Raw genomic sequence first — 16,580 nt, 5'->3', positions numbered from 1 at the left:
ATTCACAATTGTAAATGGAAGATTATAAGAGAGGGTTTCTCATGCCAGCAAAAGTTACTGGCGTGCCATGTTTGGCACGCGTGCCAGGGGTTGCCCACCCCTGTCCTAGGAAAAGAAGGGGTTGTAGCGATCACAGTATCTACCTGTGCAGAATGGCTACTTTCACACGTAGCAAAATGTGTTAAAGCAGCCACTTCCTCACTCAGAGCAGCTGATCTGCATATACGCTTCTAAGTAGTATTTCTACCACAATTCACCAGCCCCGGAGACCAGACTCAGATCCACTTACACAGAGTCAAGTGGTTCTTCCTACCCTAACCTTCTTGCTGCTACCCTCCGCTCCAAACACCCCAAGAAAATAGCCAAACTTAACTGCAGAAGAGAAATAACTTTTGTTAAGACCCATGGATATACCTGGCATTAAATACTGTCTTTCTACAATGAACCACACAAATGATGACCCTTTCTATGTGTGCAGTGACCAAAGCAAAGTTGATTAAACCTGGTCCCGATCCTCTAGCCCCACTGATGGCCTGTGCTGGACGCCAGGAACTTGCTGGTTTAGGAGCTGGGCACTCCCAAGGTTCCAGGTTGCCAGCTGCACCCCACAAGAGTCAGAGCCATGTGCCACCTGGAAGCAGGGGGGCAACGTGACAGCCACAGACACGTCCGTGCAGCGCTCCCGCGAGGCTGTCTAAATTATGGCACAGGCTCGAGTCTGCCTGAGTTTCCCTGAAATTTTGGAGGGCGCTGTTCTGATTATTTTAATGGTAAAAAGCCAAGGTACTTTGCAGAACAGTGAGCGAGCTTAAAAGAGTGTCCGCCCAGACTGAAGTCTGTAACATCGGTGAGCAGACGGGATGCTCTACAGTGGCCATCAAAGCCCGAGCCCCAACAGTGGGGGCCACGCCTCGGTCGTTGCAAACTCCGTGTTGGCAGCACTTAGTAAAGATGCGAGCAGGGCCTCCTCTAAATTGTCATTCATGGAGCAATGATGGCTCATCTGGAAGGACAGACCTGGACCCTCAAGGCATCAAAATCCTTTTAGTCCCAAGGTGGTCAGACACATCTGAGAGATATCTCAGAAGAACGCCCAACGACATCCGATGGAAACGGTGGGTGGTTCTGACGACAGTCGGCTTCGGGAAAGCCACAGCTGCCTGCCCCAGGAGAGGACAGAAGAGGAGGGAGCCGAGGAAGAGAAGTGCTCGAACACTTCATCCCATGGGGGAGCAGGAGGGCAGGGTAAAGAGCGATGAGGACCCTGACTGACACTGCGCTACAGTGACCAACGCGCTGCTTTCAGTTAGAGAAGATGGCACGAATGATGGCCACTTGGCGTCAGATAAACAAGTTTTAGTAATTATGATTTTTAACATACTATCTCCAGAATATGGATGGTTTTAACATAACTCTTAAGAATATATCATTCCCAGTTCATTGTACCATCTGGAATTGTAAGTATTGTATTTTAACGGAATTAATTGGTCTACTATTAAAACATAATTGAAATCTGACATGACCAGGAAGAGACCTTTGAAACACTGAGACTCATTTCTACATTCTATGAGTTGTAATAAGCCATGTGTACAAGTCACCTCAGATTTATGTCAATAAATGCTGATTGGTTTTAAAACACAACAAAGAAACCAAGAAACCCAATGACAACCGCAGCCTGGCTACACTGTTAGTATTTTTATTAGTTTACTAGAGGCCCGGTGCACGAAATTCATGCACTGGGGGGGAGGGGTGTTCGACTGCCCATTTAGGCCCGATCCCTGTGGGCAGTGGGACATCCCTCTCACAATCCAGGACTGCTGGCTCCCAACCGCTCGCCTGCCTGCCTTCCTGATTGCCCCTAACCACTTCTGCCTGCCAGCCTGATCACCCCCTAACCACTCCCCTGCCAGCCTGATTGATACCTAACTGCTCCTCTGCTGGCCTGATCACCCCCAACTCCCCTCCCTTGCCGGCCCACTCACCCCCAACTGCCCTCCCCTGCAGGCCTGGGTGCCCCCAACTGCCCTCCCCTGCAGGCCTGGTTGCCCCTAACTGCTCTCCCCTGCAGGCCTGGGTGCCCCTAACTGCCCTCCCCTGCAGGCCTGGTCCCCCCCAACTGCCCTCCCCTGCAGGCCTGGTTGCCCCCAACTGCCCTCCCTTGCAGGCCTGGTCCCCCCCAACTGCCCTCCCCTGCAGGCCTGGTTGCCCCCAACTGCCCTCCCCTGCAGGACTGGTCTCCACCAACTGCCCTCCCCTGCTGGCCATCTTTGACCACATGGGGGTGGCCATCTTGTGTGTTGGAGTGATGGTCAATTTGCATATTACCTCTTTATTATATAGGATTAACTTATAGATTAATTATGAGGACCTGACATTAGGAAAAGCATCTGTCTCTTACTTTGTTTTCCTTTTAACTAACCTCTGTGATGTCGTTTATAAAGTTCTTCACTGAGTAAGCAATTCTAGATTTTATGTCGCCAAAATAAAATATCCTTGCATGGCACAAACAAACCAAACAACACCATGTCTCACTTAATTCTCAAGACAAGGCCTCAGGTGGGTGTTGTGTCTATTTCACAAAACACACAGGTTGCCGGGTCCTGTAACTTGGGAGAGAAGAGTGAGCCGGAATGGAGCCTGGGTGTATCCAAACCCACAATTCCTGCCTCTGACCCCCACCCAGTCTCTAAGAAAGAAGATTAATACTATCTTCCAAGTTAGTGTCACCAACAGGGAGAGAGACTTCTTAAAACTTCACAGCCCAGGCTGCACGAAAGGCTCTACCTCGTGCTTCTATGGCTGCACATGATTATACTACATGCGGCTCTCCCATCAGTAAGTTATTATGGGACCATGTGTAAAGCAGTGAAGTAGGGTTCCTACTTCATTCCTTACACACCAAAATGAATGGCACAGTAGTAAAGACTTAAGAAGAAAACTCTTTCACAAACAGGTGAATATTATTAAAATCTTAAAGTGAAGAAGGCTTTCCTAAATGGGACATGTAACACAAAAATCTTTAAGGTAAAAGTCCAATAAACCTGATCACATGAAAATGTATAAAAAATTTTATTATGTAAAAGAGCAAGCAAACAAACAAGAAAATGTGGAAACATATTTCTAACACATTAGCACAAACATGCAAAAGGCTCTTATAAAAAAATAAGAACAGAATGAAAATCCCATCTGAAAAATGGGTAAATCACATGGAAGGTAAAAGGAATAGAAACAACCAAATAAAACATGAAATATATTCAACAAAATTGAGGAAATAAACTATTAAAAAAGGAATACTTTAGATTTCCCCCACTAGTCACCAAAGGTTAAAGAATGTTGGCAAAGGCATAGAAAAATACATTCTTCACTCATTCAAAAAAGTTACATATGTGCTAGGACTAGCAGTGAACAAGATACTCAAGGTATCCGCCTTCAAGAAGTTATATTCCAGACTTGGCTGGGTGGCTGGCTCATTGGTTTGAGCAACGTCCTGAACACCAAAAAGGTTGCTGGTTTGATCCCCAGGCGAGGTACGTACAGGAGGCAACCAATTGATGTTTCCCTCTCTCTCTCCCCCGGCCCCCTTTCTTTCTAAAAATCAATTAAAAAGCATATCCTGGAGGGGGGGGGGGTAAAAAAATGTTATATTCTAGGCAGGTAAAGATGGGGAATAGATCATAAGGGAAAAGGAAATAAGCAATTACTCATAGTTATTGTTCATAAAATCACAAATCGGCACAATGTGATTACAGGGCAATATGGCAGCATCTACCAAAATGTTGTGCTGGCAATTCTAACTGTAGATATTTCACTCCTGCTTAAGCGCAAAGCTGTGGGTGCAAAGACGCTCACTGGGGTGCTAGGCGTGGTGATGAAAGAGTGGCAACAAGCTGTCGCTGCTCAGGAGGACCAGTGATGCAGCAGCCAGGCCAAGGCTCCTCACGTGACCAGCAAGGATCGGCTTCGGCTTGTTTCTGTAATGCACCCACGTGGAGGGTATTTTGTTGGACAAAAAAAAGCAAGTTGCTACACAGTATATATCATATGACCCCATTTCTCTTCAAAAGAGGCACCCACATTTCTACAAGTATCTGTGTGTGAGTGTCTATAAAGTTGATATATGTAGTTATGTATGCCTATACAATTAGACATCCACGGGTTAATGCATGACTAAGAAAAATCTCGGAAGTGAGGTTACAAGCAGCTTTCTGGGGCACAAGTTTATGTACTAGCTGGCAATTCTGTTTACAGTAAGTATGTGCTACTTTTATACTTTGGGGGGAAAACAATAAGGGAGAAAGCATTTGTAAAAAGGTAATGTATTTAAGGGTCACTTAGTTTACTCAGTTTGTATCCCAAACTTCAGGGTAAAAATTAATCTGGAGAGAAAACTTCAGCTATGGAGAAAGGATAAAGTGACTCATCCCTTGCCTCATTCCTTAAATCCAAAGTCCCTGGTGTGATTGGGGACGAGAAAAAATATAACTATGTACTTATTTGCCAGACATTCATTAATCACTTAATTCTCAAGGCAACACAGAAAATGAAATCATCCCAATTCCAGATAAATGAACACTCCTAGAGATTAAGTGATTTCCCCAGAGCAGAAGCTGGTAAAAACAAAAACAAAAAAAAAAGCTGCCATTCTGTCTGGGTTCTAAGCAGGAAGACGGCCTGGCCACTCCTCCAGTCACTGTGGCGGAGAGACTGAGGGTGGAGTGGAGCCTGATGATGTTTTTCTTCAAGGAGGCACTTTCTACCCCTCCACTCCTTCCCGGTCCTCTCCCCACCAAGTTCCTTCCACAAGCCTCAGAGCCGCACCCCCCAGGGAAGTGCCCAGCACAGAGTCCGCCCATCAGGAGCCCTAAAAAAAGTGGCCAGAAGACGGTGCTTCTCCTTCCAGAACTCCACCACAGCTCAGCCACTGCCAGGCTCGCGGGGTGTGAGCGGAAGGGGAACCTGAGGAAGGGGGCCCTGACTGCACCTCTCTCAGCCTGCCATCTGTAAAACGGGAATGCGTAAAACATTTGGGGAGAATAACTTCAATGAAAAATTAAAAAGTGTTTTGTAAATTCTGAAGTGCTAAATAAAGTGTCCCCTTAAAGGCGTGTGGTCTCCGCATAAAGCTCTACTTGGCCAAGGTGCCGATGTAAAGGAATCCTTGACACAAAAGCTCACATGGTTTAGGAGTCACTGTGCTCTCTGTAATAGGTTTTAAAGATGGTATTTTAACACCCTGCACAGGCTATGTCTCCGCCAGTTTGTGTCTGTCGTCTGGTTGTAGCGAATGAAGAGCAAACGGGAAAGCTCAGCGGCCTTCCTGCCTATAATCTGTCCGAAGGAGTTCTAGGACCAACGCTTTCCGAGTCCCAATTTGATGATCCTGTTAACTTCCAAAATAGGATTGGGGTGAACACGTGTCCACTTTAATGGCTAATATGTGAACGCTTACTATGTGCCCTACACCTTTCCATTGTCCTACATGTATTTACTCACTTTATACACATAGCAGCACCTACTTTGCAGGAATTTTCTCTCCCCTGTTTTACAGATGAGGAACTGGAGAAACTGATAGGTGAAGTGACTTGCCAAAGTGGCTGCCCAATGGCCCAGCCTCAGCAACACAATTGGAGACCTTGGCCATCAGGTCTACCTCTCCATCCATATCATTCACACTCATTTGTGTTCCAATCCCTAGTCATCCTGAACTACTTAAGATTCTCTGGACAGACAGTGTGCTTAACTGCACCACCACCACCCCAACCTATTCCTGCCTTTGCACATGGCTTTTCTCTCTTCTCACTGAACCACCCACTCCTTTCAATGAACAGGAAGTTTTCTTCCGTGAAGAAATGAAAGTAAGAATCCTACAGAAATTCATGATTATGTTAGGATTCAAGAGTTGTTGTTGTAGGAAATACACAAGCTTTCTCCATAACAAGCCATTTTTGCAAAGTTGTGTCTTATCTCAAAGCCAGAATGTACTACACAGATTGCCTCGGGTTCTTTTTCCTTTGTTTTCTGTGACCCCGCCCGCACCCCCCACTTCATCCCCTCCCTCAGGGCCAGCCTGCCTTGGGGAAAGATCTGTCCACTGTGACCTTTGGCCACTGACGGAAGCTGATCACGAAGTGATCTCGAAGTTTTTAGACCCACATTCAACAGCTGTCCACCCCTTTTCCTCAGGATCCCACTCCAGAGGAGAGGACATATTTGCAAACCATTTTCTCCATCTCCAAAATTAGCCGCTGGGCTTGGCGATGGGAAATCCAACATGCCTTGCCCCAGCCACGCGAGGTCAGGGCACTGGCTGACAATGGTTGAAATGACATTTTGATTCACAGATGCAGCACCCTTTCCATGTTTCCAGAGAACATCAGACATTACAGGGAAGATGGCATGGTCTGGCCTCCTGGAAAGAGGGCAGCATCACGGAGCCAATGCAGGAAACATTAATCCTCATAGCAAACTTCCCAATTAACCAGAAAAGTTGTGTCAAAACTATTATTTAATGGAATCAATGCCTGTGTTGCATGACATAGATGTATAGGCTACTTTAAATAAGGTATGTTGAAAAAGATGTCCAGTACAGCATAAGTGAGGATAGCAACAAAAAGAGAGAGAAATAAAATGGAATAAATCATGCCTAATTTCTCATTTTATGAATATTCATAGAGCACCTACTATCAAGCTGAATGTTGGGGATATAATGTTAAAAAGCCCTCACAGAGCTTCGTCCTATTATGGGAGACAGGCACTAAAATAATCACACTGTATATTTTCACCCAGCAGCCATGACAATATTGTCATAAATAATACACAAGGAAATAGTAAAATAATGTACAGACATAGTAAATGATGTTTAAGAGACTGTGAAAATGGCAGAAAATGTTAGTACAACAATCTATAATAATAAAAGTGTAAATGCAAGTCAACCAAAGGACAGAACAGCAGAACGACCGTCTGGGCGACATTTCAGATGACCACCCTATGACACGCATTGATGGCAGGGTGTGATGCAATTGGCTGGGGGGCCCCCGCCACCACCCCTTGATCACCCCGTAGAGGGAGGCCCAGGCCACCGGCTGGCAGGGTGATCAAATGGGGTGGGGGGGGGGACTCCGCTGTGATCGATCATGGAGCCCTGGCTGGGTGGGCGGGGTCTCCCTTTGCGTGGCGATTGATCATGGAGCCCCGCAATCGATCGCCCCACAGAGGGAGGCCCAGGCCACCGACCACCAACGCTGTGGCGGGTGTGGGGGGGCCAACCTGCAATCACCCCACAGAAGGAGGCCCAGGCCAGCCAAGTGATCACACCTCACGCCTGATGTCCACAGAGGGAGGTGACTGGTGGCGGGGGAGGGGGGAGCAGCACTGCATAGATGGCAAGCAGTGGCAGTGGTGGGGGCGGGGCCAGCTGCCGGCAGCCAGGGGAAGGAAAGCCCCTATAGGCCTTGACTGCTGTCCAGGCCTAGGGACCCTACCCTAGGGGTCCTGGATTGCAAGAGGGACAGGTCGGACTGAGGGACACCTCCCCCCGCCCATGCACAAATTTCATGCACCAAACCTCTAGTAGTATTTAATAAAAGCAAGAAACAATTTTATAAAGTATATGACCTCATAAATGTTAAAAAATAGTATAGAAAGAAGAGTAATGGCTGTAAAATCCATCTATAAGAATAATTGAGAATGGCTAAGAAAAGTTTTGAAAGGAACTTCTAGTCCCAAATAGGGAAATATTTATTTCAAGCTACAATAAATAGTTCAATGAGAAATGGGGTGAGAATCAATTAACCTCAAGGGTACAGGACAAATACCTATACAAGGGTCTGTTACTAGACTAATACTTTAGAGAATAGTTTTGTAAATGTTCCAAAAGTGGCATTTTAAACCAGTAAGTAAAGGATAAACTAGGTAATAACTAATAGGTTATCTATTTAGAAAAATAAACAAACTTAGACCTTTATATCACATTATAAATTCCAAATGCAGCATAATATTATAAATCTCACTGGTAAAGCTGGAGAAAAATATATATTTCATGGAGTAACTAGAGGCCTGGTGCACAACATTCGTGCACTGGGGTGGAGGGGAGGGGTAGTCCCTCAGCCTGGCCTGCACCCTCTCGCAGTCCAGGACCCCTTGGGGGATGTCCACCTTAAGCCAGCAGGCGGACATCCCCCGAGGGGTCCTTAGCGCTGCATCAGAGTCGCCAGCTGTGAGCCCAGCTTCTGGCTGAGCAGCGCTCCCCCTGTGGAAGCGCACTGACCACTAGGAGGCAGCTCCTACGTTGGGTGTCTGCCCCCTGGTGGTCAGTGCATGTCATAGCGACCAGTCATTTTGCCATTTGGTCAATTTGCATATTAGCCTTTTATTATATAGGATAATTCAAGAGTAGGCCTTCCTTCCCCCAGCTGCTGGCACTGGTTTCCCTCTGGCACCCAGGACCCGGGCTTCCCTCACAGCCCCGGGTTTGTCCAGATGGTCGTCCAGAAGGACATCCAGTCTAATTAGCATATTACGCTTTTATTATTATAGACTAGAGACCCGATGCATGAAATTCGTGCAAGAGTAGGTCTTCCATGCCATAGCTCAGTGCTCGCGAGCCATATGTGGCTCTTTGGCCCCTTGAGTGTGGCTCTTCCAAAAAATACCACGTGCGGGCGCGCATGTACAGTGCAAAGTTGACTTAAAACTTTAAGTAAAGTTTATTAAGTTAATTTTAGGGAACGTTGTGGAGTGAAAGAAGATGTAGTGTCGAGGATTGAGAAAGGTATGTTGAGATGGCTTGGACATATAGAGAGGATGAACGAAAGGAGGTAGACGAAACAAGTATACAAGACGAGTGTGGATGGGAGAGTTGGAAGGGGTCGACCTCAGCGAACGTACCTCAATCAGATTGAGGACGTTTTTAGCAAAGGCCAGCTTAGGAGTACCCTAATTAAGTTAATAACAATGTACCTACCTATATAGTTTAAGTTTAAAAAATTTGGCTCTCAAAAGAAATTTCAATGGTTGTACTGTTGATATTTGGCTCTGTTGACTAATGAGTTTGCTGACCACTGCCCTAGCTGGTTTGGCTCGGTGGATAGAGCGTCAGCCTGCGGACTGAAAGGTCCCAGGTTCAATTCTAGTCTAGGGCACTTGCCTGGGTTGTGGGCTCGATCCCCAGTGGGGGGCATGCAGGAGGCAGCCAATCAATGATTCTCTCTCATCATTGATGTTTCTATTTCTCTCTCCCTCTTCTTTCCTATCTGAAATCAATAAAAATATGTTTATTAAAAAAAAAAAAAGTAGGTCTTCCTTCCCTTGGCTGCTGGCACCGGCTTCCCTCTGGCACCCGGGACCAGGCTTCCCTCGCAGCCCCAGCTTTGTCTGGAAGGTTGTCTGAAAGGACGTCCGGTCTAACTAGCATATTACACTTTTATTATTATAGATAATTCAAAATATCATCAAATGACAAATTATTAAGTTTCAAAAAAAATCCAAGGTTAAAATTTAAAAACCATTAAATGAAATTTATAAAACTGATTTGGGGTGGATAGGCATTCTATTTTATTCATAAAATAAAAACCATTTAAAAAGACAAAAAGTTGACAGTAGACCTTTAAAATAAATTTCTAGACAGAAAAGTAAGAAACCATGACATATATATCTCACACTATAAATATAGTTATACAAGAAAATAGTTCAAAGGCCAGCAACCAACAGGGAACACGTTTGCCATGTACAGCAGCTAGAAGGTTGATAGACTTCATATATGGTGTGTCTTACAATCCCCAAGATATAACAACCTGATAGGAAAAAGTGCAAAGGACAGAACAAAACTGATGGAGAAATAAAAAAGATCAAATATCCAATCATATTAGCAATGACAGAAATGCTAGTTTAACATTAAATTCTATGCTTCACTAATCAGATGAAAAAATGACAGTGCCCAATCCTGAGAGACAATGAAATGCACCGCATGTAGATGGGTACAGTCTTCTGAGAAGGCACCGTGGTAAATGTATCAAAAGCCTTACTCAGACCCTCTGACTTGTAACCCTGATTCCACTTCTAAAGTCTGTATCTGGCAGCCAGGACCCGGGCTTCCTTCCAGGAAGTAAATAAATAATCAACATTTCACACAAAGACAAGTGAAAACTGTGTCCTTACTGTGAAACTGGACAACAACCGTAAAATACAATACTGTGCAGCCAGCACAAAAACCTAAGTTCTCAAAGCATGTCTAACGACATGAGATATCCCACAAACAGTCCCGCAGGGTGACTCACCCCACGCATCAAAGGCTGAGGGTTGGATTCCCGGTCAGGGTACGTACCCAGGTTGAGGGTTCGATGCCTGGTCTGGGCACATATGGGAGACAACAGATGATGTCTCTCTCTCTCAAATCAATAAAAACATATCCTCGGTAAGGATTTTTAAAAAAGGAAACGAAGTTCACAAATGGAGTAAAATAAGAAAACAGGGACCCATGTCTGTAGCAGGATCATAACTGTCAAAGACGCATGTCCAAATATGCAGAGACAGGTCAGCAGTGGTTCTCAAGTACAATTGGAGATTTTGATTTTATTTTTCCTCCCATTTTCCTCCTTCTACTTTTCTAAATCGTCCAAAACTTAATGAACAGGTATTTTTAATCAGGAAAATGTCGCTTAAAAAATCCAAAGTAAACGCACTAATTTCAAATTAACACAGGATGCTAAGACCATGCAGCAGCTCTTCTTCCCTCTCCTTTACTTTATCCAAGTTGAGCAAAGGGTAAACTCTTAAAAATCCTGGTATGTTGACTGTCCAAAGTTGACTGATTAAAGGCGGAAGGGGGTGGAGAGAAGGTGGGGGAAGCAGGAGGCGGGCGTGCTGTGCAGGGCCTCAGCCCACTCACTCCTCAGCACCACAGGAAGGGCCAAGAATGAGAACCGCCTCGGAGCGCGTGCTCTGTAAACTCCCTCCCAGGTCTTCTTGCTACATCCAGGCCAGACAGTGAAGCAGCTGCTCAGAGGTACACAAGCTGTGGCCTTCTGTGGGAGAAAGGACAAAGGCGAAGCCCTTCCCAAACAAGCGCAGATGCAGAGGAGCTGCCCCGAGGCCTCCGCACCGGCCGTCAGTGGCCACCGCCTGGGCAGACGGAGCACAAACCTGAGGGCCTGAGCCAGGCGCCCTTGCTGACTGAGCGTGGCTTCACGGAGGCCACAGGGCTACCCACAGGGATAAGCATGTCCTTCCACGGGACACCTGCTAATCCTGCCTGGTCCCGGCCCGGACGCTGGCCAGTGCAGCTGTCAGGGAGCTGGCTCATCAGGTTGGACTTCCACCCCGGCTGGCTTCCCAAGGAGGAGTCCAAGTTCCACAGAAAGGAGCAGGCTGCTGAGGCGCACGGCTAGCACACCAGCTCCCCGCAACCGCCACCCCAGAAACCGCTGTGTCCCCTGCCCCTACAGCTCTCTGCAACCGGCCACCCCAGAAACCGCTGTGTCCCCTGCCCCTACAGCTCCCCCGCAACCGCCACCCCAGAAACCGCTGTGTCCCCTGCCCCTACAGCTCCCCAGCAAACCAGTGCCACCCCCAGAAACCGCTGTGTCCCCTGCCCCTACAGCTCCCTGCAACCACCACCCCAGAAACCGCTGTGTCCCCTGCCCCTACAGATCCCCTGCAACCGCCACCCCAGAAACCGCTGTGTCCCCTGCCCCTACAGATCCCCCGCAACCGCCACCCCAGAAACCGCTGTGTCCCTGCCCCTACAGCTCCCCTGCAACCAACCACCCCAGAAACCGCTGTGTTCCCTGCCCCTACAGCTCCCTGCAACCACCACCCCAGAAACCGCTGTGTCCCCTGCCCCTCTGCTCTACCCATGTAAAACTGAGGGGCAATTAACCTACTTAGGTGACCCAGGAAGGATGCAGTAAACACATACATACAATCACAGAGAAACCACAAAAATGCCACCGTCAGAACACTGATCCATGCATCCTGATAAAGGGAGCCAGACATCACAGAGAAGCCACTGTCATCTCAGGCGCTCACACATTTTCATTCCTTTAAACGTCACAAAATTAAACTTCCCGTTCACACATGAAAACACGGAGGCTCGGAGAAAAAGAAAAGGCAGCTCAAAGTCACAGAGTAGGAAATGCGGACCTTGGAATTGGAACTCCAGGGCCCATGCCATTTCTCTCAGGACACAGGAGACGTCCTGATCCTGTCGCTACAGGGGTCTCCTGTCTGGCCCTGTGGGATCAGCCTCACGCTGCGTTAGGACAGGGCCAGTCTTTCCACCGCTGCCGGCTGCAGCTCCGGGCCCACGACAGAGACAGTCTACCCAACAGCTTAATCTCGGTCCAGGAAAGGACATTAGCCGAGGTCACAGTAACCAGTAATTATAACAATGGCTGCAATCACTAAGCATCTGCCCTAGGAATGTTACCCATATCTGGCCTGAGTAACAACAGAGTTGATGTGTCCATTTTTCAGATGAAAACACAGAGGCTCCACAAAGTCTCACAGCAGGAAATGGAATCAATCAGATACCACAGCCTCCTTCCTAACCTCCACCTCTCCTGCTGTGACAAGATAATGAAACCCAAATCGGTGGTTTCGGTCAACGCCCCCTCCTCTGGGCAGTCTGCCCAGCACCTGAACCCTCCCTGGCCCAGGGCTCCAGCCACTACCTTGGTTGAGGTAGGTCAGTGTCTCTTCATGCAGCTTCACAGCTGGGGACGTGGCAGCACACAGCACGTACTGCAGGGGTGGCAGGCGGGCCTCGTTCTCGGGGGACAGCTGGGGCTCCTCCTGCTTGAAGATGGGCAGCGCGAGCACATCACTGCAACACACAGAGGGAGAGGTCAGGAGCAATGACAGCCACGCTGGGAGAAGTGGATGCAGACCGCGTCCTCAAGGGCAGCCCAGCAAAGCACAGGGCCGAGAGCTGGGTCAGCTTCTGCACCTCACAGCGCAAATACTTTCTGAAAGAGCAAACCAACCTGCGATGACTCTACTTTCCCTCAATGACCCGCAAGAGATTTATTCAATCAAATCATTAATAAGGAAAAAAATGCAAAGTCATCTAATACTGCAAATTACAGAAATCTCTGTGACAATGGGACTCCCAGCAATGGAGTGAACCTTAGATGCCATTTGGTTTCCACCCATAAGAAAGACATTACAAAGTCTTGCTTTTAGAATATAACTCTAGATAAATATTTTAATTGCTTAAATAAACTATTCTTTTTTTGGCCACTTCTCAGAATAATACAACGCTGTCCTTGGGGCTCTGAAAATACAGAAACTGCTGAGACATCCCCCCACCCTTTAAAAATAAAAAGGACAGTTGGCCCATAACCCCTACGTTAAGGGTCATGCTAGTACCTCCTAAATGCGAAGCAAGAAGGAAGGACCTTGATTTCAATTCGGTTTTCTTATCCAAACGGGAAATGGGAAGATGCTCAAGGATTCTTTTCCTCCACTTCTGAGCCAAAATCCTCGCCATACCCCAAAAAATCAGCCCCACATCAGCCTATGCCTGGAGAACCTGTTTCTAGATGTATTTTTAAATGCCCTTGCAAATTGGAAAGAAATCCTTGAGAACATGAGTGACCTGTGGGCAGACCTGTTTAAGGCCTCCACATTATGAGCAGCACAGGAACAGGTGCCAGAAAAGTGCCAGTGCCCTTATCTTGATAACCCCCCCCCCCCCCTCCGTGTGCAGGGCTCTGAATCAGATCCCCTGGGCCTGCTGCGCTGTATAAACAGCAGTCACTGGTACACTCTGTTCCTCATACAGCACAATAAACGCATGTCTCTAAAACACAACCCAGCACACACCCAACAATGTCTAACAATTCTCAGAAGGAAAGTCAGGCTTGGAGCACCTGGAGTGCGGCCCGCGGTCCACACCCTCCTCTCCAGGCGGGCGGCCCAAGTGGTGTCTAGGAACAGAGGAAGAGCAGCAGGCCTGCTCACCTGGGGATCGCATAATTTCATGTTCGCCCAAACCATGGAAGTTAATAATCCATGGGCCGCTGCCTTTAAACACAACAAGGGGGCGGGGGTGCAGGGGTAAGAACCATCTCTCAACAGTAACTCGTTTCAAGCCTGGCATCCTTATTTGCCAAGGAATAAAGTCACGGGAACACCAAACAGAAAAGGCAAAGAAGGAGACAAGGCCACTGCCTGGTAAAGTCAAACCACTTGTCGTCTGCAGTGAGGAGACGGCCAAACATCAAACAGGAAAGCCCAGGAAAAAGACAAGACCCTCACTCCAGAGTTGGGGGGACGAGGGAATATTCACGACCCCTCACCTTGGCCTTCACTGAGGTCAACTTCTACAAGGTGAAAACCCCAACTTCCAAAAGGGAAATTTTTAAAAAAGGGCAGGGCCCCAGCCGATTTGGTTCATCTGACTGAAGGGTCCCAAGTTCCATTCCGATCAAGGGCACATACCTTGTTTGCAGGCTCGATCCCTGGCCCAGGTCGGGGCATGTGTGGGAGGCAACCTATCGGTGTATTTCTCTCACATCGATGTTTCTCATTCTCTTCCCCTCCCTTCCACTCTCTTAAAAAACCAATGGAAAAATATCCTCGGGTGAGGATTAACAAAAAAAATTAAAAATGGCATGGATATGGCTGGTGTGCTCAGTGGTCAGAGCGTCAGCCTGTGCACTGAAGGGTCATGGGTTCAATTCCCCGTCAAGGACACTACCTAGGTTGCAGGTTCAATCCCTGACCACTGTAGGGGCGCATGCAGGAGGCAACCAATAAGTGTCCCACATCCATGTTTCTCTCTCTCCCTCCCTCTCTTCCTTCCATTCTCTCTAAAAATCAATAGGAAAAAAAAATACTCAGGATTAACAAAAAAAATTTTTTAAAGGGGTCATGGGCCAAATGCTTCTTTATCCATGGACCCAAAATGACCCCAGAAATCAATACGGCTTTATAGCTCCTTTCACCCAATTCCCCCCCTCCCACCCCTGCCACAATACCAAAATCCTAAAAGGTACCTCAGGTACCCCAAAGACAAATTTCCATCTCAGTAGCAGAGGCACCTCCCATGCACAGGGAATTATTCCGTAATGGGATGACATTTTAGGTATCCGGGAAGATTTAAATACACTCACCCTCCATTCAAGGTCACCTTCAAAATCATCTTTAAGGTATGGCACATGCTTAACAGCCACAAACTAAAACTCGGGCAAAACTATGCCTAAAGCTGCATCATGCAGTAATAAAAAAAAATGCTGTAACATTTTGTAAGTGAATGGGCGCTTACTCTTCGCCAGGGATGAACATCCGCCTGGGGCTGCACAAGTCCCCCAGAGCGGCTTCTCTGGTGACACCACAAGGTTGCCGACACAGCCGTCAGTCCTTCATTAAGACCCCAGACTCATGCCATCTCCTATTACTCTGGCCATGAGTAAAACCAGCAGACATCAACTCAGCCATTCCTTCGCCTTCTAGAAGGGGTGTCTACAAGGAGGGCTATTGGACCAATGTCTGTCAGAAACAGATTCACAAATAAATCTGCATGGAAACTTCGAGGGGGAAAAAAGAAAGAAAAAGACCCTCTCGGTGGCTCTCACTGTGGGGCCTCACTGCTCACGTTCTCTGCTCCCGCACCAAGTCCCGCTTGGGTTTAAACCCGGTACTTTCATAAACTGTGACCAGGATGGAAACAAGGCTGGCTAAAGCTGGTTCGGGCAAGTTCGGAAAATGAAATGACTGCACAACAGTGGCCAACAGTCCTCCCGGGAGGGACGCCAACGGGGTCCCACTGCCTGGGGACAGAGGAGAACTCCGCACACAGGCAGGACTGACTTCCCTCTGCAGAGCACAAGTCAAAGAAGGAAGATTCCCTCAAGGCCAGAGACCCGCGGGCCTCGGGCGAACGCGCGCAAGGCCACCTGCAGCGAGGGGGCCGCCGGCCCGCCCGAGCCCCCGCCGGCGCCCGCGAGCCTCAGGTGCAGGGCAGCGCGCGCCACTCACTCACTCGCCCCTCGGCCGGACCAAGGACGCTGAAGAGGGGGCGAGGGGGCCGGGGGGCCGGAGGGCCGAGGGGCCGGGAGGACGCGGGGTCGTGGGGAGAGGGGGCCCAGGAGGCTGGAGAGGGGACCCAAGGTTGGCGAGGGAGCTGGGAGGACAGGGGCGAAGAGCAGACTAGACTCCCCGGGGCGGGCAGCCCCCCGACGCCAGGGGAAGGAGCCGGGGGCAGGCGCACGGAGGTGGCTGTAGCCGGCAGGTATGCGCCCCACGCCCGAGGTCGTTAGGGGCGGGCCCTCCCGGGCACCAGGCACCAAGCTCTACCGGCCGGGCCCCCGACACCGCGCGCCCGTCCCGCCGGCGTCCGTGCGTCCCGACGCAGGCTGGGCGCTGCTGTCTCAAATTCGCCAAGGGCGGAGAGCGGGAATCGGAGCGCGGCGGGGGGACCCGTGCCCGGAGCTCTCCGCCCGCCCCCCGCCCACGCGCCCCGGCGCCCGCGGGCCTCACCGCAGGTAGCGCCGGAGCCGTGCTGGTTGTAGTGCTCGGGCTGCGTGTGCCAGAACCAGCATGGCTGCAGCCCGGCCGCCGCCGCGCCTCCCGCTCGGTCA

At 48.8% G+C, this 16,580-nt stretch overlaps 1 protein-coding gene across 1 annotated transcript in view; it reads right to left on the bottom strand.

Moving 5' to 3' along the window:
- TFCP2L1 (transcription factor CP2 like 1) overlaps positions 1 to 16,574 on the bottom strand; it is a 61,829-nt gene extending 45,255 nt beyond the window's left edge. The window contains exons 1-2 of the mRNA XM_014446410.2: positions 16,480 to 16,574; positions 12,669 to 12,820 (exon numbers count right to left, since the gene is read on the bottom strand). Of these exons, the coding sequence (XP_014301896.1) occupies positions 12,669 to 12,820; positions 16,480 to 16,541 (214 nt within the window). The 5' untranslated portion in view covers positions 16,542 to 16,574. The remainder of the gene's footprint in view (positions 1 to 12,668; positions 12,821 to 16,479) is intronic.
- Positions 16,575 to 16,580: the final 6 nt, after the last annotated feature.

This window comes from Myotis lucifugus, unplaced genomic scaffold, assembly GCF_000147115.1.
Source record: "Myotis lucifugus unplaced genomic scaffold, Myoluc2.0 scaffold_536, whole genome shotgun sequence".
In the NCBI taxonomy this organism is placed as follows: Eukaryota; Metazoa; Chordata; class Mammalia; order Chiroptera; family Vespertilionidae; genus Myotis; species Myotis lucifugus.
This window is presented reverse-complemented; position numbering and strand designations above follow the sequence as displayed.